Source organism: Stomoxys calcitrans, chromosome 5 (assembly GCF_963082655.1).
Source record: "Stomoxys calcitrans chromosome 5, idStoCalc2.1, whole genome shotgun sequence".
In the NCBI taxonomy this organism is placed as follows: Eukaryota; Metazoa; Arthropoda; class Insecta; order Diptera; family Muscidae; genus Stomoxys; species Stomoxys calcitrans.
Window position 1 is genome coordinate 44,400,986 of NC_081556.1, and position 21,933 is coordinate 44,422,918.

General features: G+C 39.7%; 1 protein-coding gene across 4 annotated transcripts in view; it reads right to left on the minus strand.

Moving 5' to 3' along the window:
- Positions 1–2,980: 2,980 nt before the first annotated feature.
- LOC106096249 (poly(A) polymerase type 3) overlaps positions 2,981–21,933 on the minus strand; it is a 36,309-nt gene continuing 17,356 nt past the window's right edge. The window contains exons 6-11 of one of the 4 annotated variants that reach the window (XM_013263900.2): positions 21,439–21,910; positions 17,680–17,913; positions 16,826–17,609; positions 3,807–4,001; positions 3,520–3,726; positions 2,982–3,412 (exon numbers count right to left, since the gene is read on the minus strand). In XM_013263900.2, coding sequence (XP_013119354.2) covers positions 17,322–17,609; positions 17,680–17,913; positions 21,439–21,910 — 994 coding nt within the window. In that variant the 3' untranslated portion in view covers positions 2,982–3,412; positions 3,520–3,726; positions 3,807–4,001; positions 16,826–17,321. Of the gene's footprint in view, positions 3,756–3,806; positions 4,002–16,825; positions 17,610–17,679; positions 17,914–21,438; positions 21,911–21,933 lie in introns of all 4 variants that reach the window. The other 3 variants (XM_013263898.2, XM_013263899.2, XM_013263897.2) reach the window with 3 other exon arrangements.

Below are 21,933 nucleotides of genomic sequence, written 5' to 3' on the forward strand. Positions count from 1 at the left end.
CGGTCCATAACCAGATATAGCTGTCATATAAACCGATCTCGGGTCTTGACTACTTGAGCCTCTAGAGGGCGCAATTTTTATCCGATTTGGCTGAAATTTTGCATGAGGTGTTTTGTTATGATTTTCAACAACTATGCCAATTATGATTTCAATCGGTCCATAACCCGATATAGCTGTCATATAAACCGATCTGGGGTCTTGACTTCTTGAGCCTCTAGAGGACGCAATTTCCATCCGATTTGGCTGAAATTTCGCATGACGTATTTCGTTATGACTTCTAACAACTGTGCTTAGTATGGTTTAAATCGGTCCACAACCTGATATAGCTGCCATATAAACCGATCTTGAATCTTAACTTCTTGACCCACTAGAGGGCGCAATTCCCATCCGTTTTGGCTGGAATTTTACATGAGGTGTTTAGTTATGACTTTCAGCAACTGTGTCAAATGTGGTTCAAATCGGTCCATGACCAGATATAGTTGTCATATAAACCGATCTGGAATCTTGACTTCTTGAGCCTCAAGAGGGCGTAATTATTATCTGATTTGGCTAAAATTTTACTCATAGACTTTTATTGTGGTATCCAACATTCAATTCAATTAGCATAGCAATTATTTTCTTTTGTTCTTGGTTTGGCTAAAAAGAGATACCAAGAAATAACTCGACAAATGCGATCCATGGTGGAGAGTATATAAGATTCGGCCCGGCCGAACTTAGCACGCTTCTACCTGTTGCTTCTCATTTTCTTTTGAAATATAGGTGATGGGAAATAAACGATAGTATCAATACTATCGATATTTATTATTAAAACCATCGAAAATATCGAATGTTGCGATTATCGATAGTTTGCCCGCTCTATCATGGCATCCGACCCCCACCGATTGTTGGGTTTTGCGATAGGTTTAACGTCTACCTCAGCGAAATTGTCGCTTATTTCGCTGTAGATTGGGTTAAGTTGAAAATACGGTGCGGATACTAGGCCGCCATGCCACTATGGACATACACCTACGCCACTAATCGGCTTGTTGTGCGCTCTAAATACTAAAAAAAAGTAACCTTGAAAATGAAAATCTAAGCTAGAAATTCCGTGCTACTTGCAACATCCTTAATTGTTTTCCATGCCACGTCCCTATGTGGTATTGTGTCCTCACCTAAGTATTTCACTGTAAGAGATTTGAAGAAATCTGCCACCAAATCTTCAGCCACATTGTTCACTACAAATACGCGTGAGGTGAATAACGTGTTGAATGTGAAAGTCAATGGAAAACAATTCCGACCATTTCCTTCCCCCAAAATACTTGGTGTCACATTTGATAGCTCTTACACATTTTCCCCATATGCCACTGCAATTTGCGATAAGGTCAAAAGTAGAAACAAGATCCTCATGTCACTTGCTGGCAGCACTTGGGTTGCAGACAAAGAAACTTTTTCGATCTCGTACTAAGCAATTGGCCAGTCTGTGGTAAATTATGCAGCGCCAGTGCCATAATCTATATACTGGCTGTCATAATGACATAACTGTTCCTATTCTAATTTACCCCAGTGTAAGTTGAACATTCAAATCATATTTCATTGTAGCCACATAAATTAGCGCCAGTGCCATAATCTATATACTGGCTGTCATAATGACATAACTGTTCCTATTCCAATTTACCCCAGTGTAAGTTGAATATTCAAATCATATTTCATTGTAGCCACATAAATTAGGTTAACCACATACATAGCTACTCAATAATAAATGAAAATCTATTACATAAAAATCAATTTGTGTTTATTTGTAGGTTTATTTGTTTGTTTGTGTGTTCCTTATAGACTCAGAAACGGCTGAACTGATTTTCTTGAAATTTTCACAGATGGTGCATAATGATGATGATGATGAAAATAGGGTACTACATTTTTTGATATCTGAAGGGGGGGTCGGACCCTCCCCCTTACCCTAATTTTCAGAAACGCCAGATCTCGGAGATGGGTAGTGCGATTTAAGCGAAATTTTGTGTGCTCTCATATAGTACCCTAAAAATAAAAATTTCGTATCCAAATTTCGGTTGGGGTACCTAGGGGGGCCGCCCCACCCTAAAACCGACCAAAAATATATTAACACCAATCACGACAATATGGGACTAAAATGAAAGGTATTTAGCATAAGAAAATGTATCTGATATCCAATTGTCGGACCAAGTGTTAGGGGGACCACCCTAACCCCCAAAACACCCATAAATCGGACATATTTACCGACCTTGGCAATATGGGACTAAAATGAAAGGTATTTGCGAGTAGAATACGAATCTAATCTCCAAATGTGGGACCACGTTTCTGGGGGTACACCCCTTCCCGAAAACACCCCCCAAACAGGAATTATTTACTGACCATGGGAATAGGGGGCTTACATAAAAGGTATTTAAGTGTAGAATTCGAATCTGATATCCAAATATGGGACCAAGTGTTTGGGGGCCGCCTCTCCCCAAAAACATCCCCCCAAGGGGACAAATTTACGACCATAGGAATATGGGGCTCAAATGAAAGGTCTTTGGGAGTAATGCACGAATCTGATATCAATATTCGGGAAAAGTGTCTATGGGGCCACCCCACCCCCACAACACCGCCCAAATAGGAAGTATTTGCTGACCATTGCAATATGAGGCTCAAATACAAGGTATTTTAGAGTGGAACACGAATCTAAGGCAAGCTAAAAGTAACAGCTGATAACTGACAGAAGAATGAATGCAATTACAGAGTCACAAGCTGTGAAAAAAATTGTCAACGCCGACTATATGAAAAATCCGCAATTACTTTTTGGGCAACCCAATATATATATTTTCAGGGCCAAGTCACTGAGTGGCCGCCCACTCCCCAAAAAAAAAAATTTTGTTCCATATAAAGTAAAAGAAGGAGCAGCGGAGCGGGCCCGGGTTAGCTAGTGTTATAAATAAAAATGCGATTATTTTTTCTTTTGGTTTTTTGTTATTAAATTTTTGTGTTTTTTTTTTTTAATTTTTCACTTTATTTTATTTATGTTTTTTTGTTTATTTTATCATTTTTTTTTTGTATGGTTATTTAATAAAATTAAATTTCTTATAGATGGGGGAGGAAAAATTGGATATTTTTAAAATTGATTTACCTTTTTTCGGTTTTCTTGCTTTTCTCTCTTTTTCTCTTTTTTCGTTTTCAAGTTTGTTGTGTGTGTGTAAATATATAAACCATCAAAAAAAGGGGTTTCATTTTTATTTTCTTTTTATGGTGGAAAAAATTAAGAGTAGATTTCGTTTTACTTAAGTTTTTGCTGTTGCTGTTGCTATTGTTGATGTGATTGGGCCAGAGGTCTGGTATGGCAAAATAAAAAAGAATTCCATCATCCTTGAAGATTGGCAAAAAGACGGTTGGTTGTGAACAGCAATCGTGGCAACATCATCCCCTGTTGGGCGTAAAGTAGTTGATATGGGTTTTTGATGGCGAAGGTAATTTTTTAAGCTTTTTGAAAGCTGTAAAATATACAAATGTTAATAACAATTATTTGTTTACCATTGTTATTCTTCGCGTTGCTTTGCAGCAGGACTTTGACCATGGTCAAAAGTCCTTTTTGTGGGGAGTATGAAGAGTCTGCCTGCATTTCCTTAGTCCTTAGATGATGGATAGCCCTTTTCATTTTGTTTGTTTGTAAACATTCCCCTGGCTGAGGTTTCTTCCTTTTTCAAATGTTACCAATGGCATTCTGTATTGTTGGGTATTCTGTAATTATTGAAATTCTTTAACAATATCTTTTTTATAATTATTTATATCTCTCGGGCAGTAGAGCTTAAAGCACCCACCTTTTTTGTTGTTATTTTCTCTTCATCTTTCAAATTTGTTGTTATCATCATGTAATGTGTGGCTTAAAACCAATAGTCCTTATAGCTAAATCCTAAATCTATTTTGGGGATAGGAGAGAGAGTTGGCTTTGCTGGCTGGTATGGGGTGGGGGGGTATACATGGAGCTTTATGGGTATAGTATAGGCCTTATTACACTGTAAAAAAAAGAAAAAGAATAGAAAAAAAAACACAAAAAAAAGAGAAAATAAAAACATTAAGCATTATTAATTATTATCAGTGTTGAAAAACTTTAGTTTTCTTTTTAAATATCTCTACTACCTTGTAATGTTTATGTTAATATTTCGATTTATTATGTAAATATTTCGATAATACATAAAAAAAAGTTGATCATCAAGGAGTCCTACGCCTTAAAAAAGATTTAAACCCCTAAACATTTCCTTAAAATCTCTGAAGATCAAAAGAAATGCTGTAAGAAAGAATAGATAAGATGTAATCCTATCTTTGAGATCCCGCAGTATTTGAGAGTCAAAAGTCAATCATTTTGAGTAAACCATGAAAAACGACTATACGCAAATTTCCCATAAACATTCCATTAATGATCAGGGGCAAACTTCTACGGCACTTCTACGTCTTATAGCTGACTCGAAGTGTTCCCAATAAAACCGGTTGTTGTTGTTGTTGTAGCAGCGTGTTATACACTGAGGAGGCAGACCTTGCCGATGAAGAACTCCATCGGGTCAATCTGGTGCGTACAACCGGCTGCCAGGAGATTGCAGTGTATGAAAGCTGATACGACTCTGTGTAATCCTCCTGATATTTGATTCCCCATTCTCATCATGAACAAAGTTTTCAATTTTTTCCATGTATTCTTTTAATCTCCTCTAAGTATCTGAACATTTCTGAGGTCGCTGATAATAATGATATGGTCATCTTTTACCTTGATTTTTGCTCTGAGTCGATCAAATACGAGTAGCAAGATGCAAGAATGTAATCGGCTCCAAACCCGTATAATTTCTTTCTTCGGACCATCCATACTGGCGTATTTTTTTAAACCCTACATGTCCATGTTTTGACATAGCTGCCATATAAACCGATCTTGGATCTTGACTTTTCGAGCCTCTAGAGGGCGCAATTCTTATCCGATTTGGCTGAAATTTTGCATTAGGTGTTTTGTTATGATTTCCAATAACTGTTCTAAGTATGGTTCAAATCGGTCTGTAACCTATTAAAGCTGTCATATAAACCGATCTTGGATCTTGAATTTTTGAGCCTCTAGAGGTCGCAATTCTTATCTGATTTGGCTGAAATTTGGAATAACACGTTTCGGTATGACTTCCAACAACTGTGCCAAGTGTGGTGGAAATCGGTCTATATTCTGATATAGCTGTCTTATAAACCGAACTGGGGTCTTGACTTCTTGAGCCTCTTCAGCCTCTAGAGGGCGCAATTCCTATCCGATTTGGCCGAAAATTTTCATGACGTGTTTCGTTATGACCTCCAACAACTGTCCTAAGTATGGTTCAAATCGGTCCATAATCTGATGTAGCTGTCATATAAACCGATCTGGGGTCTTGACTTCGTGAGGCTCTAGAGGGCGGAATTTCTATCCGATTTGGCTGAAACTTTGCATGACGTGTTTTGTTATGACTTCCAACAACTGGGCTAAATATAGTTTACATCGGTTCATAACCTGATACAGCTGTCATCTTTCCGATTTGGGATTTTGACTTCTTGAGCCACTAGAGGACCCAATTCTTATCCGATTTGGCTGAAATTTTGCATGAGGTGTTTTGTTATGATTTTCAACAACTATACCAATTATGGTTTGAATCGATTCATAACCTGATATAGTTGTCATATAAACCGATGTGGGGTCTTGACATCTTAAGCCTCTAGAGGGCGCAATTTGTATCCGATTTGACTGAAATTTCGCCAACAACTTCCAACAACTGTACTAAGTATGGTTAAAATCGGTCCATAACCTAATATAGCTGTCATATAAACCGATCTGGGATCTTGACTTCTTGAGCCTCTAGAGGGCGCAATTATTATCCGATTTGGCTGAAATTTTGTTCAACGGTTTCTCCCATGACCTTCAACATACCTTCATAAATATAGTCGAAATCGGTCTATAGCCTGAAACAGCACAACAGAGATACCGGGAAAAGAACTCGACAAATTCGATCCAAGGTTTCGGTTTAGATTCGACCCGGCCGAACTTTGCACGCTTTTACTTGTTCATTGATTCAAATCACAAAAATGTGTGGGAGTATTCGTTATGTCAGAATCCACTTTTTTGATATGACCACTTTTTGCATTGACATTTGCTCTGAGTCAGTCAAAAACGAATTGCAAGCTGCCTGTATTCGGGGCCAGTCCCGCTCAATAGCTTTCTTCAGCCCATCCATACCCACCACCATAGGATAGGGGGTATATTCATTTATTCATTCCGTTTGCAGCACATCGAAATATCCATATCCGACCATACAAAGTGTATATTAGGCCGGGTGAACTTTTTTTTTAATCACATAGCATAAACTTAAACTACATACAATTCTAAGATATTTCTCCTAAAAAATCATGTATCTAAAATAAAATCATGTCAACTTCAAAATTTTTTTTCCGTTTTTTTCGATATTTTATATTCTTGTGATCAAAGTTTGTTGTTTGATTATCGTTAAATTTCTCACTAGTCACTTTTTGGTCCAAGGACGCTATTTGGCAAAATTTTGTGAAGATCGGACTAAAATTGTGGCTACTACAGCCTTAAGAGGCCATATCGGATGAAAGATATATATGGGAGCTACATGTAAAACTGAACCGATTTTGATATAATTATGCACACATGTTGGAACATTAAATAGAACGTCTTGTACAAAATTTGTTAAAGATCGGATCAAAATTGTGGCCATATCGAATGAAATATATATATGTAAGCTGTATCTAAATCTGAACCGATTTTGTTAAAAATCATTATCGTTCGTCCTCGGACGAAAAAAGTGACTTGTGGAGAGACCGATTTACATGGGAGCTATATCAGGTTATAGACAGAATTAAGCCGTACTTGGCACAGTTGTTGGAAGTCATAACAAACCACAATGTGCAAAATTTCAGCCAAATCGGACAAAAATTGCGGCTTCCAGGTGCTTAAGGAGTCAAATTGGGCGATTGGTTTATATGGGAGCAGTATCAGGTTATAGACCAATTTGGACCGTACATGGCACAGTTGTTATAAGTCATAACAGAACACTATGTGCAAAATTTCAACCAAATCGGACAAAAATTGCGGCTTCCAGGGGCTCAAGAAGTGAAATCGGGCGATCGGTTTATATGAGAGCTATATCAGGTTATAAATCGAGTTGTACCGTACTTAACACAATTGTTGAAAATAATAACAGAACATTACATGCAAAATTTCAGCCAAATCGGACACAAATTGCGGCTTCCAGGGGCTCAAGGAGTTAAATTGGGCGATCGGTTTATATGGGAGCTGTATCAGGTTATAGACCAGTTGTTGAAATTGCGGCTTTCAGGAGCTTATGAAATCAAATCTGGAGATCGGTTTATATGGAAGCTGTATCAGGTTATAAACCAAGTTGTATCGTTCTTAACACAGTTGTTGGAAGTAATAGCAGAACAGTATCCTCAAAATTTCAGCCAAATCGGACAAAAATTGCTTCTTCCATGGGCTCAAGAAGTCAAATCGGGAGATCGGTTTATATGGGAGCTATATCTAAATCTGAACCGATATGGCCCATTTGCAATCCCCAATGACTTACATTGATATTAAGCTATATCAGGTTATAGACCGATTTGGACCGTACTTGCCACAGTTGTTGAAAGTCATAACAGAACACTACATGCAAAATTTCAGCCAAATCGGACAAAAATACGGCTTTCAGGGACTCAAGAAATCACATCGGGCGATCGATTTATATGGGTGCTATATCAGGTTATAAACCAATTTGGATCGTACTTGACACAGTTGTTGAAAGTCATAACAGAACACTATGTGCAAAATTTCAGCCAAATCGGACAAAAATTGCGTCTTTCAGGTCAAATTGGGAGATCGGTTTATATGGGAGCTATATCTAAATCTGAACCGATGTGGCCCATTTGCAATCCCCAACGACTTACATCCATATTAAGTATCTGTTCAAAATTTCAAGCGGCTAGCTTTACGCGTTCGACCTCTATCGTGATTTCTACAGACGACCGGACGGACATGGCTAAATCAAATCAGAACGACGAGATGACCAAGAATATATATATTGTATGGGGTCTTAGAAAAATATTTCGAGGTGTTACGAACGGAATGACTAGATTGGTATAATTGGTATACCCCCATTCTATGGTGGTGGGTAAAATAATTTTGAAGTCCAGAGGCACGAGTTAGTGTTTTTATTTTAGATACTTGGTTTCTTCTGAGAAACATCTTAGAATTGTAAGTTTTTGCTATACGATTTTTCAATTTTTTTTCATCCATACATATCAACCCGGCCTAGTACATATTTCGGATCATCGCAAAATTCTAAGGCGATTTAACGATGTTCGCGTGTCTGTCCGTTTTTTGTAATCACAATAAAGCCTTCAAAAATTAAGATATTGAGCTGAAATGTGGCTCAGATACGACTTTTTGCTGAACGGGCCAAATCGGACTTGAACGGGCAAAATCGGACCATATTTGGATATAACTGCCATATAGACTGATCTGCCGACATAGTGTCTAAGTCCCATAAAAGATGCATTTAGTATGCGATTTCGCTGGAATTTGACACAGTGACTTGTATTAAGCCTGCCGCCATCCGACCAGAATATGATCCAGATCACGACTATATTTAGATATAGCTGTCATATAAACCGATCATCCAATTTAGGGTCTTAATCCCATAAAAAGCGGATTTATTTTGCCCGATTAATATATCCACGGTGGTGGGTATCCAAAGTTCGGCACGGTCGAACTAAACACTCTTTTATTAGTTTGTCTTCCATTTTGCTCTTTAAAATGGCCCACATAGAAAAGTCCATCTGATTGACATCTGACGAATTGAATAGCCACTGTATGAACGAAATGAAGTATGGTTTACACGTGATTTATGTGACGGTGCCAAGTCTCTTCCAGGATCTACAACCGAAATTTTTGCGTGTCCACGGTTACAAAAAAGCTTCCAAAAAGATTTCCTGATAATAAGTTGCATTTACTTTAAAGCCAGGCTTGATGAAAGCGATTGGAGAGCGGCCATCGGCGGTCTCAGCTGCCCATATCATCACCTGAGATCGCGGCACGGGATAACTATGAGCACCACACAGGTTGGAACTCTAAGCTCCGGTTTGCGTGGACTATGTGTGTTCAATGACTTCACGAGAATCCTAGCTGTAGGGCATACCGGGCGTATCCACAGATTGCTATACGGAGCAGCTACAGCTACAGTCGCGGACAATCAGCGGTATGGAGTGGAGAGTTGTTGTATCAGTGTGTTGTGTTCTACCTTTCGTCTATTTGGTACTGTTGAATATCCAGATCTAAGAATTCTGCGACTAAGTTGGGGTGCCTACAGAGGGATCCGGCTCTGAGTCGAGTGAGTCTGGCTAGGCAGTTAAACAGGTGACTTGTGTCGTGTGGTTCCAGGTCTCAAGCGGGACACACATGCTGCATGTTAAGGCGGCTGCATCTACCGAATCGTAATTGTGCCAGAACTACCCGAATTTGCCGGGGATTTCAATTTCTTCAGGTGCAATGGATGACAGTCGTTCTCCAAGTACTACATTCATCTGCTACCGTGTTTGCATGAATTTTGTCTAGACCCGCTTGATATGTAGATTGATTAAGAGGTTCTCTCTTGTAGCGCTGATCCTCTCGCTTTGAACCTCTCGTGCAGGCTATCACTATTAAAAGGACCAAACTGTGTTTGTGTGAGTATCATCAGAATCAACTAAAAGAACTAGCTTTGAAATAGATTCAGCCGAACGAATCAACACGAAGTTGTTTACACTAGATGTTGGTCCACGTGAGAACTGAGGAGAGTGGGATTCTACGAGATCTGAATATTATTCTACTGCGTGTCACATAGCTGACGGAACCACACTAGCGCTGCATAACTTACTACAGACCGTGATCAACAAGGTTTCCCAATCCCATGGCAGCCGGGATTGACCCGATGGAGTAATTCATCGGCAAGGGTTGCCGCCTCAGTGTACAACAACAAGGTTTCTTTGTTGTTGTTGTAGCCACATTTTCATGCGGAGGTGGCGATCCTCGTCGAACTCCTGTAGGTGAGCAAATCTTATTAACGTTCTCGCTCGTTCCGGTCCAACGGACCAATTCGCCGCGGCAACAGGGTGACCATTGGTTATTTAAAGGTACCAATAACTTGCATTGTCATATCGAGCATAGTATTTAAGCAAGAGCTGATGCCGCCCGGCCTCTCACTGAGACTCTCCGCTCGATACCGCTGATTGTCCGCCGTTGCAGTTACTCCGTATGGAGCATTCCACTATCCGCAACCTGTGGACGTGGCCGGTAGCTCACAACTAAGCTTCTCGTTACAGTTATCGGCACCACACAGATCGTACCTAAAGGTTCCAGCTTGTGTCCTGTTCACAGCTATCCCGTGCCGGGTTCCTTTATCACCCCCCCAAGTTCTACCAACAATTGACTTGAGGACGTTGTTTCTACTTTTGGCCTTATCGCAAATTGCAGTGGCATGTGGAGAGAATATGTAAGAGCTGTCAAACGTGGCACCAATATTTTATGATGGTCGAGAGGTTAGCATGTCCGCCTATGACGCTGAACGCCTGGGTTCAAATCCTGGCGAGACCATCAGAAAAAAATTTCAGTGGTGGTTTTCCCCTCCTAATGCTGGCGACATTTGTGAGATACTACGCCCTGTAAAACTTCTCTCCAAAGAGGTGTTGTTCTGCGGCTAGCAGTTCGGACTCGGCTATAAAAAGGAGGCCCCTTATCATTGAATCGGACTGCACTAATTGATTTGTGAGAAGTTTGCCCCTGTTTATTAGTGGAATGTTCATGGGCAAAATTTGAAAGCTTTTCTGCAATTGATTTATTTGGGAGCTAGCTTAGGTTGAAGTGCGCGCGTTAAGCAATCCCTATCGCAAGTCGCTTCAATCGTGGCTTTGGCGCTATTAGAGAATATAGAGTTCCATCAAGGAAGCCAACGAGTATGATAGAAATATGGCAGTCACGCCGACCGAAGAAGAGCCCCCACCGGTGAGAGTTTCTTCGCGTTAACTATTTCAGACTCCTAAAGTAGTCTAGCAGGACAAAAGGGTGGTTTACCAGTAGAGAATACAGACAGGTAAATGGGTATTCAGTCACAGTCACGTGTGTTTTCCTCGCAATTAATCGTCTCGAACTCCTCTCCATCACCTCAAAACCTGATCCTACCAGTGTGAAGACATATCTACATGCTGTTAAGCATGTAGATCACAGAGACCATCCAAATCATCATCTTGTGAATAGATTCCACTGCCCAAAAGCCTAAAAGTAGATCTACATGATCTACAGCATGAGGTTGATATGCCGCTTGATCTAGAGGTTCTCTACAAAAGAGAACCTCTAGATCAAGCGGCATATCAAGCAGGTCTAGGCAACATTCATGCAGACACGGTAGTAGAGGCGGTAAATGGCTACCGGGTGAATGTAGTCCTTGGAGAACGACCGCCTCCCACTGCACCTGAAGAAATTGACTTCCCCCGGCAAACCAGAGTAGTTCTGGCTCAATTACGTTCCGGCAGATGCAGTCGCCTCAACTCCAACAGAGCAAGGATTGATGCCAATGTGCAGGATGTGTGTCCCGATTATAAACTGGGACCACACGACATACGTCACCTGTTTAACTGCCCAGCCAGACCCACTCAACTCAGACCCAGATACCACTGGACACAACCCACCTTAGTCGCAGAGTTCCTGGATCTGGATATTCAACAGAACCAAGCGGACGAAAGATAGAACAACATAACAAACTGTTACAACAACAACAACATCCGCAAACCCTGCGGCAATCCCATGGCTGCCGGTTTTACGTACCGGATTGACCCGATGAAGTCCTTTATTGGCAAGAGCTCAGTGTACACAACGACAACATCCTCAAACCCTGTAGAAGTCCGCGCGACGCCAATGACAAATCAAGATTCCTATCTGCAGCCTTAAGTTGTGCTTCCACAGTCCGAGAATAAGAGGCGTCTCTTTACGTCTTTTAATCAATATAAACCTCATATGATTCGACCAGGCCTGTCCTGCCTAACCTATTACGGATGCTGATTGAGGAGGGATTTGAACCCATCTGCTACGCAAACGATGTTATATTACTTCCAAGGGGAAGCGATCCGAACCAACTGTGCAGAAGGGCCGAAAGGGTCTAGCAGATGGGCTACTTAAGGTTCGCAATTTTAACCCAGAGAAGACTTAAATCTGCCTGTTCACAGCGAAGGCGATGGTGGGACAATTTAATCGTGGTGCATTAAATTGTCCCAATTTCCTCAACAAACCGATTTCGATATCTGACAAGGTCAAATACTTAGGAGTGATCTTGGATGGGAAACTTAATTGGAAGTGTCACATTAAGGAGCGTACTGAGAAGGCTTACAGGCGTTGGGCACTATGTAGACGGGCCGTATGCTCGAAATGGGACCTGAATCCTTACTTACTTACACCTCAGTAGTTTGGTGGACTGTTATAGAGAAAAATTGCAACATAAGGACCATACAACAGGTTCAGAGAACATCTTGTCTTGGCATAGGCGGAGCGATGAGGACCACGCCTACAGGGGCACTGGAGACTATTCTAGATATCCGACCCATTAACATACAGATTAAGTGTGAAGCAGCCGCTGCGGCTATGAGACATAAGGCGATGGGGGAAAGCATTGAGGATGGGAGCAGCTCATACCATCGCGGTTTAATCGAGGCGACGATGGGGATACCTGGAAGGAAGTGAAGAGGTTTCCGTTCGGTTTCCTGACACGGCACTTGAGGTCGGGAGCGAGGCACTTCCAGCGTCACAAAATTGGGTTGATGGAACCCTGATATCGCCATCTGGAAGATCATGCTACATAGATGGATCAAAGCTGGAGGATAGGGTGGGCCAGGGAGGTCTACATTGAGAACCCCGGGATTAAGATCTGTTTTCGACTACCTGTCCATTATACGATCCTGCACACGATCCGCATCGGTTGGGTGCCGGCCCATAACGGAGTAATGGGGAATGAAAGGCCAGACAATTTGGCAGTGAAGGCCAGAAGCCTGCCGTCAATTAACCTAGTTAACCTGAAGCCTTTCGGGTCGACGCAGTCCGATTTAAGGTTAGTGGGCGTCAAACGCTTGTGTAACATTGTGAAACAGCTAAACAGTCGTTAGTACGGCGAAAATCCTATGGCGGGATCCAGATCGCGAGAGACGAGGCTTTTACTGAAAGGAAGTAAGAAGGAGGTCAGTATAGCTTTTGGTGTCATAACGGGACACATAGAACTACAAGCACACTTATGCAAAATCGGTGTGGCAAATGATACCATGTGTAGGGCATGTGGGAAAGATGATGAGACGTTGGTGCATTTTCTGTGTCATTTCCCGGCAGACATCGGACACCGGTACTTAGGTGGGGGCAAGATACCAAACATGAACCAACATAATGGAGTGGTATAAAAAACAATTAAGAATTTTGTAAGTAGCACGGAATTCCCAACTTAAAATTTTCTTTTTCGAGGTTACTTTTTAGTGTTTAGAGTGCACAACAAGCCGATTACTGGCTTAGGTGTATGTCTATAGTGGGTAAATACCCAAAAATACCTTTTTTGGGTATTTATAATTTTGCAGATAGATATCTGGGTATAAAAACATTTTCCAAACAATTTTTGATGATTTCGTATTCTTTGTATGTAAACCTGATCCTCTGATATCATAAAATCGGATTTTATATATATATATATATATATATAGCCGCTATATAGACCGATCTCTAGACTTAAAGGCAATAAATCGGTCATTTCTCATCCGATTTCGATGAAATTTAGCATAGTGAGTTCTGATGGACCCCTACCCATTTCTGTGAAGTGTGGTTCAGATCGGACTATATTTGGATATAGCTGCCCTCCAGACCGACCTCTCGTTCCCCTGATTGAGGGTATTGAGGCCATAAAAGATCCATTTATTACACCCGAATTCAATGAAATTTGACGCAGTGCGTTCTGGTAGATTCCCGACAAATCTGGTACAGATCGGATCATATTTAGATATAACTGCCATATGTACCGATCTCCCGATATAGTGTAATGAACCTATAAAAGGAGAATTTTTCATCGTATTTCAATGGCAGAGCGAGTTCTGGTACCGCTCTAAACCTTTTTGTTGAATACCGTCCAGATCGGACCATATTTGGATATAGCTGCGATATAGACCGATCTCCCGATAAAGAGTATTGAACCCATAAAACGAGCATTTTTCATCCGATTTGAATAAAATTTGAAACAGTGTGGTTTGATGGATCTCTACACCTTTTGTGTCTAATATCGTTCAGATCGAACCATATAAGGATATAGCTGCCATATAGACCGATCTCCCGATATAGAGTATTGAACCCATAAAACGAGCATTTTTCATCCGATTTGAATGAAATTTGATATTGGACCATATAAGGATATAGCTGCCATATAGGCTGGCACAGCGAGTTCAGGTACCCCTCTGAACCTTTTTGTTGATCAGCGTCCAGAACAGACCATATTTGGATATAGCTGGCATATAGACCACCGATCTCCCGATATAGAGTACTGAGCCCATAAAAGGAGCATTTTTCATCCGATTTGGTTGAAATTTGAAGCAGTGTGGTTTGATGGACCTCTACACCTTTGTGTCGTCCTGAACAGACCATATTTGGATATAGCTGCCATTTAGACCGATCTCCCGATATAGAGTACTGAGCCCATAAAAGGAGCAGTTTTCATCCGATTTGGATGAAATTTGAAACAATGAGTTTTGGTAACCCTCTAAACCTTTTTGTTGGATATCGTCCAGATCGGACAATATTTGGACATAGCTGCCATATAGACCGATCTCCCGATATAGAGTATTGAGCCCTTAAACTGAGCACTTTTCATCCGATTTTGATGAAAATTGAAGCGGTGCGTTTTGGTACCCCTCCAAACCTTTTTGTTGAATATCGTCCAGATTTGGCCATATAGGAAATGTGGACCAGATACTCTACACAATACTCTAAATCGGGATTTCGGTCTGTATGACAGCTATATTCAAATGTGCCCCGATCTGGACGATATTCAACAAAAACGTGTAGAGCTCCATCAATACGCTCTGTTTCAAATTCCATACAAATCGGATGAAAAATTCTCCTCTTATGGGCTCAATACTCTATATCGGCAGATCGGTCTAGATCGCAGCTATATCCCGGTAAATACCCGGGTATTTACCCAATTTACCGGGTAAATACATTTTGGGTAGTTACCTATCGCCCATCTCTATGCATGTTGGTCAAACAACAACTTTTTAAAATTGTTCTACCATACCGCAGTCTATAACTTCAGAATTTGGCATCTTGCTACTCAAAATCTCAATTAGGTCTCAGAACCATGGGACAAAGGTTGTTGTTGTTGTGGCAGTGTGTTATGCCAATGAAGGACTTCGTCGGGACATCGGGCCGGTTGTTCGTACCGGATTGTCCCGATTGGATACAGGTAAGCCATCGAAGCTATGACGAGCATTTGTCAATCAATACAAACTCGCCTATTTAACTTCCCAGCCAGACCCACTCGACTCAGACCCAGATCCCTGTGGACACACCCCATCTTAGTCGCAGAGTTCCTGGATCTTGACACACAACAGAATCAAGCAGACGAAAGATAGAACACAACAAACTGCTACAACAATACAAACTCGATACATAACATGGACCGAGATTCAAACTACGCATTGGTCAAGTTAAGTATAGATTCCACAATCTCTTGAGTGTCAAGAAGCCCAACATATTTAGTCAATAAAGTCATAAAGCACCCCATACATACTATTTTTGAACAAATTTAAAAAAAATATATAATATCGAGTCAACTATTACACTAATCCAATAACGTGCAAAACCCTTGTTGAAACCCTTAGTTATGTTTTGACTTCTTGAGGACCAGAAGACGCAGCATCGATTTGAGTGAGATTTGGCAGACTATAAATAAATGGGCCCAACTGACACAACCACCAGACATGGCATATATAGAAGCTTAAGCATATAAAACTCATTCAAACAAAACCCCAAGGGAACCTATGTGACTTGGTGATGCTCCAGAAGCCCTATGCCTATGTACCCGAATTGTAGCAAGAAAAATTTCGAATTCGACGGAAAGTGGAAGAATGAGAGGAAACCCAAAACCATGTAAAAACTTAAAAACTATTTTTTCGTTTCTTTTTGGTAATTAAACGTAAAAAAAACTTTCAAATCAAAAATCAACAGATAGGGAATTTTTTGGTTTTTTTTTTCTTTTTTAATTTTTTATCTTTTTTTTATTTTTTTTTTTTTTTTGTTAAATTTTTATTTTTTTTTTTGGTTTATAAAAAAATATAAATTGTTTTAAAATATTGCATTTTTTTATTGTATTCTTTTCTTGTTTGCTTTTTTTTTTTGTTTTTGCAATTTTTTTTTTTTTTTGGTTTTTATTAATTTTTTTTTTCTAAAGAAATAAAAAAATTTTATATATATATCTAAAGGTATATTTAAATTGTAAAAAATTTTCCTAAAAAAATTTTAAAGTAGAATTAAAATGAGTGAATAAATATATAATGTATATAATACATATATATAGATAGACACACGCAAAGATTAAAAAAAGTTGGCTTGGGTGAGTTGTTTATGCAAGTGGGTGGATGGGTGAGGCGCAAAATGCTATGGTGAAGAGGAATTCTTTTTGTTTTTACAAAAAAAAAATATTTTTTTGTTTTTCAAATGGTCATAGAGAATGGAGCGATGATGAAAATGAGGATTCAAAATCGATTTGAGATAAAAACTTACAAGTTATGGTTGCGGTTGCGGTTGCCGTGGCTGCTGCTGTAGCCGGTGTTCCAGTGGTTTCGGTGTCAGATAAATTGTGATTAACATTATTATTGTTGTTGTTGTTGTTTGTATTCTTAGTTATGGTTAAATGTTGCTGATGTCCCTGCAACATATGTGGCTGTTGTTGTTGATGATGATGCGCCTGCTGCTTATGGCTGCTGTGGCTATGGCTGTGGTGATTGTGGCTATTGCCATATGAATTGGATAGGCGTCTGGCATGTCGATTATACAATAATGCAGTTGCTGAGGGCGATGTGGACGCCGATGAGCCAGTGGCAGAGGAGGATGTTAGACGTTGGCAAAAAATGCTATTGGAATTGGCAGCTGCAGCGGCATTGTTATTTTTACGGAATTTATGCGTATTATGTAGCGGATGTGGCGAACCATGGGTCAACAACGTATGTGCGGGAGGATAAAGATGGGGATGCGGCGTTGCTGTCGTTGTTGGCGGCGGTCACGAGCATGCCACTTCGGTTGCTGGTTGTGTTGATGCTGTAGCTGCTGCAGCACTAGCAACAGGCGCAGCTGCACTTCCATTGCCCCCACCACTTACTGCCGCCGCACTGCCACTGTTACTATTATCCGAATGATCCTCCACCATAGGCGTTGCCGTAGCTGATGTTGGTTGCTTAATGGTGTTGCTGGCATTGTTAAATGTTGGCGGTGTTTGTTGCGATGCGGTGGGTGTTGTAGGTGTTGTGGCTCCACCGGCGTCACTTGATGCATTTGAATTTTCCTCATTCTGCAATAGTTTGTAATACGATAAATCATTCAGATTCAGTTGTTCTCGAACATTTTCAGGCACTACTTACCGATTCACTGACACGTGATCTCTTGCTACTGCTACCATTACTGCCGTCCTTTTGTAACAACTCACTGGAGAGTCGTTTGCGATTGGCTATGATCGCATTGTTGAAACTATTATGACTGTCCATGGATTTACGTTCCCTCTTCAGGAAATCGCCATCTAAATACTGTGACAATTGTTTACGCTTGACATGGCGCGCCTCAATGGACATGCCCTCCTTTAACATTTTGATATTTACCTAAGGGGATAGTAAAAGAGAGGGCTTTATAGGAAATTCTTTACGAAAAAATAATAAAAAAATTACAAAAAAATATATAAAAAAAATATAAAAAAATAAAAAAAAAATATATAAAAAAATATATAAAAATATATATAAAAAAATATATGAAAAAATATATAAAAAAATATATGAAAAAATAAATAATATATAAAAAAATAAAAAATATATAAAAAATAAAAAATAAAAAATATATAAAAAAATATACAAAAAATAAAAAATAAAAAATATATAAAAAAATAAAAAATATATAAAAACATAAAAAATATATAAATAAATAAAACATTTATAAAAAAAAATAAAAAATATAAAAAAATATATATAAAAAAAATAAAAAATATATAAAAAAATAAAAAATATATAAAGAAATAAAAATATATAAAAAAATAAAAAAATATATAAAAAAATAAAATATATAAAAAAATAAAATATATAAAAAAATAAAATATATAAAAAAATAAAATATATAAAAAAATAAAATATATAAAAAAAATTAAATATAAAAAAATAGAAAATGTATAAAAAACAAGTTATAGTCCGATTCGGGGCTCAAGAAGCAAAATCGGGAGATCGGTTTATATGAGAACTCTATCAAGCTATAGATAAATTCAGACTATATAGCAAAAGTATGTTGAAGGCCATGGGAGAAGCCGTTGTATAAAATTTGGGCAAAATCGGATGAGAATTGCGCCCTCTAGAGGCTCAAAAAGCCAAGATCCCAGATCAGTTTATATGGCAGCTATATCAGGTTATGTACCGATTTGCGCCATACTTATCACAGTTTTTGAAAGTCACATTAAAACACCTCATGCAAAATTTTAGCCAAATCGGATAAGAATTGCGCCCTTTAGCGGCTCAATAAATTAAGACCCAAGATCGGTTTATATGGCAGCTATATCAGGTTATGAACCGATTTGAGCCATACTGTGCACAAATGTTGGAAGTGATAACAAAAAACCACGTGCAAAATTACAGCCAAATCGGATAAGAATTGCGCCTTCTAAAGGCCCAAGAAGTCAAGACCCAAGATCGGTTTATATGGCAGCTATGTCAGGTTATGAACCGATATGAACCATACTTAGCACAGTTGTTGGAAGTGATATCAAAACACTAAGTGCATAATTTCAGTCAAATCGGACGAGAATTGCGCCCTCTAGAGGCTCAAAAAGTCAAGACCCACAATCGGTATATATGACAGCTATATCAAAACATGGACCGTTATGGCCCATTTACAATCCCAACGGACCTACACTAATAAGAAGTATTAATGCAAAATTTCAATCGCCTAGCTTTACTCCTTCGAAAGTTAGCTTGCTTTTGACAGACTGACGGACGGACATGGCTAAATCGACTTAAAATGTCATGACGATTAAGAATATAAACACCTTATAGGATCACAAACGGAATGACGAAATAGGTATACCCCCATCCTATGGTGGAGGGTATAAAAATGAATTTGTGATGGTTTGTTTGTTTGTTCATATGTTCCGCACAGACTCAAAAACGGCTGAACCGATTTTCATGAAATTTTTACATATGGTGCAGAATGGTCCCGTATTGAAAAGAGGATACTAAATTTTTGGATATATGAGGGCGAAGGCGGATCCTTCCCCTTAATCTAATATTCAGTGGTGGTGCTATTTAAGCGAAATTTTGCTTGTTCTCTTATAATAATCTAAAACCAAAAAATTGGTATCCAAATTTTGGGTTTGGTGGCTAAGCAGACCGCCTCACCCCAAAACTCACGAAATATATACACCAATCATGACAATATGGGATTCAAATAAAAGGTATTTGGGAGGAGAAAAAGTATCAGGTATCCAATTTTGGGATACGAGTTTGGGCGACCGCCCTTGGGGGTCCACCCCTAAAAAAACCCACCAAACCGGACCTATTTACCGATCATGGCAATATGGGACTCAAATGAATGGTATTTGGCAGTAGAGCATGAAATTGATTCTCATTTTTGATGCTATGTCTCTGGGGGTCCTAGCCTAATAAACTCTCCCTAAACCAGGCATATGTACCGACTATAGCAATATATGGCTCAAGTGTTGTTTTTGGAAGTAGAGTATGAATCTGATATCCACTTTCGGGGCAAGGGGGGGTTGGCTACTCCAATCCACTACCAAAACCAAGAGAATGGAGCTGATCTAACATCCAAACTTTAATGGGCGGACCCTCCTCTTACTCAATTTGCAAAAACTCCAGATCTGGGAGATGTGGGGGGCGATTTAGGCGAAATTTGGTTTGTTTATAATAACTCTAAAACAAAAATTTGGTATCCTAATTTAAGGTGGGAGCCCAAATATGATACTAATACACCAAGGCCATATCGGTGAAACTAATAAAATACCCCATGGTAAGGACAGCCTGAAACCAAATAGGCCATGAAGGGCTGTAACAGTGAACTTGCCCTTCCTATAGTTGTGCTGTTGTAGCAACAGTCAATCTTCAGGAATTTTCGCCTTCATAGGAACAACATCTTTTGCCTTCGTGAGTTACGGGTTTCCTGCTTTTGGAATGAAAATAACCTCTGTGTCCATCCATTCCTTGTGACATGCTGATGCAGGCAGAGTATACCTCTCTTAGCCTGCGAGCCAGTCTATCGGACACAGTATGTATTTCGATCGGTGATACATTATCGGTTGCTGGCCAACTAAAGAAGGCGTCACTTTTAATCACCCAAAGAATTATTGACTTCGACACAATTTTCTCAACAATCCTTGACGAATTCATATTAGTGCAAACCTCCTCCGATGCCACGTTGACATCGTTCATATGCTGTCTAACTTCTGAATGTGCACTACAGTAGTTGTTGTGGAGAATAGGATCTTCCGTCCTGTTCCAAAGGCCCGTCGCCCCGGGAGCAGAGTGGCTATTGGTTATTTAAAAGTGCCATTAACTCGCCTTGTCATATCGAGCATCATAGGCACTCAGTATTTGTGCAAGAATCGGTGCCGTCCGACCTCTCACTGAGACTCTCCGCTCGACACCGCTGATTGTCCGCGACAGCCGTTGCAGCTACTCCGTATGGAGCATTCCAATATTCGCAACCTGAAAATGCGCTAAGCTAACACCACACAGATCGGACCTCAATGTTCTGGCCTGTGTAATGCTCACAGCTATCCCGTGCCGGTCAGTATTGAAGATGTACCACTCATGTGGTGTCCTAGTGGCTTTCGCCTTATTGAAGTCTTTTGCAGACTTTTGTTAGACTAACCAGTTATATGGACCACCATCGCATTCAATGTTTGCTACGACATGCAGACATAAGCGACCCATTCAGGGCGTTCGTTCATTCCTCCACAGTTTCCACATTCTTATCAGGTCTGCAAGGGACGATACCCCTTTTCTTGTGGCGCAATCAAAGAAATCTTCTTAATCTCTAATAAAGCTACAAGTCTTTCTGTGCAAACTTCGGCTCTAAGCAAAAATCTACCCTTTTCTAATTTTCAAATATTATTATAAATCTGTTATACTTACACCATGTTGTATAACATGTTCTGTGAAATTTTGTATATTTTCCGTTAGATCTACATTGAGATTTTCCGTACGTTCAAATTCTAAACCTATAAACCACATTGAACAGAATGGCGATGTGGATAGAGTTGACGAGGCCGACGATGATGATTGTTGTGAAACACCACCGACACTGCCTGCACTACTGTTAGCACCACCAACGGATGATGTTTGCGATTTGTCATCTTCATTGCCGCTGCTATTTTGTGAACAAGAATTATTGTTGTTGCTATTATTATTGTTGTTGTTGCTGCTGCTGTTGCCGCTGCCTTTTTTATGATCAAAACATTTTGGATTGACATGGGCCAATGAAATGTGTTGATTACGCTCCAAATTGCCTATAAGTAAACGGATTTTAGATTCGACCAAACCACACCACTCCAAATGATCATCAGCGGTTTGTGAATTTACCAAAAGTACAATGAAATGGCGATATCTGGACAAAGGGAGAGAGAAGAA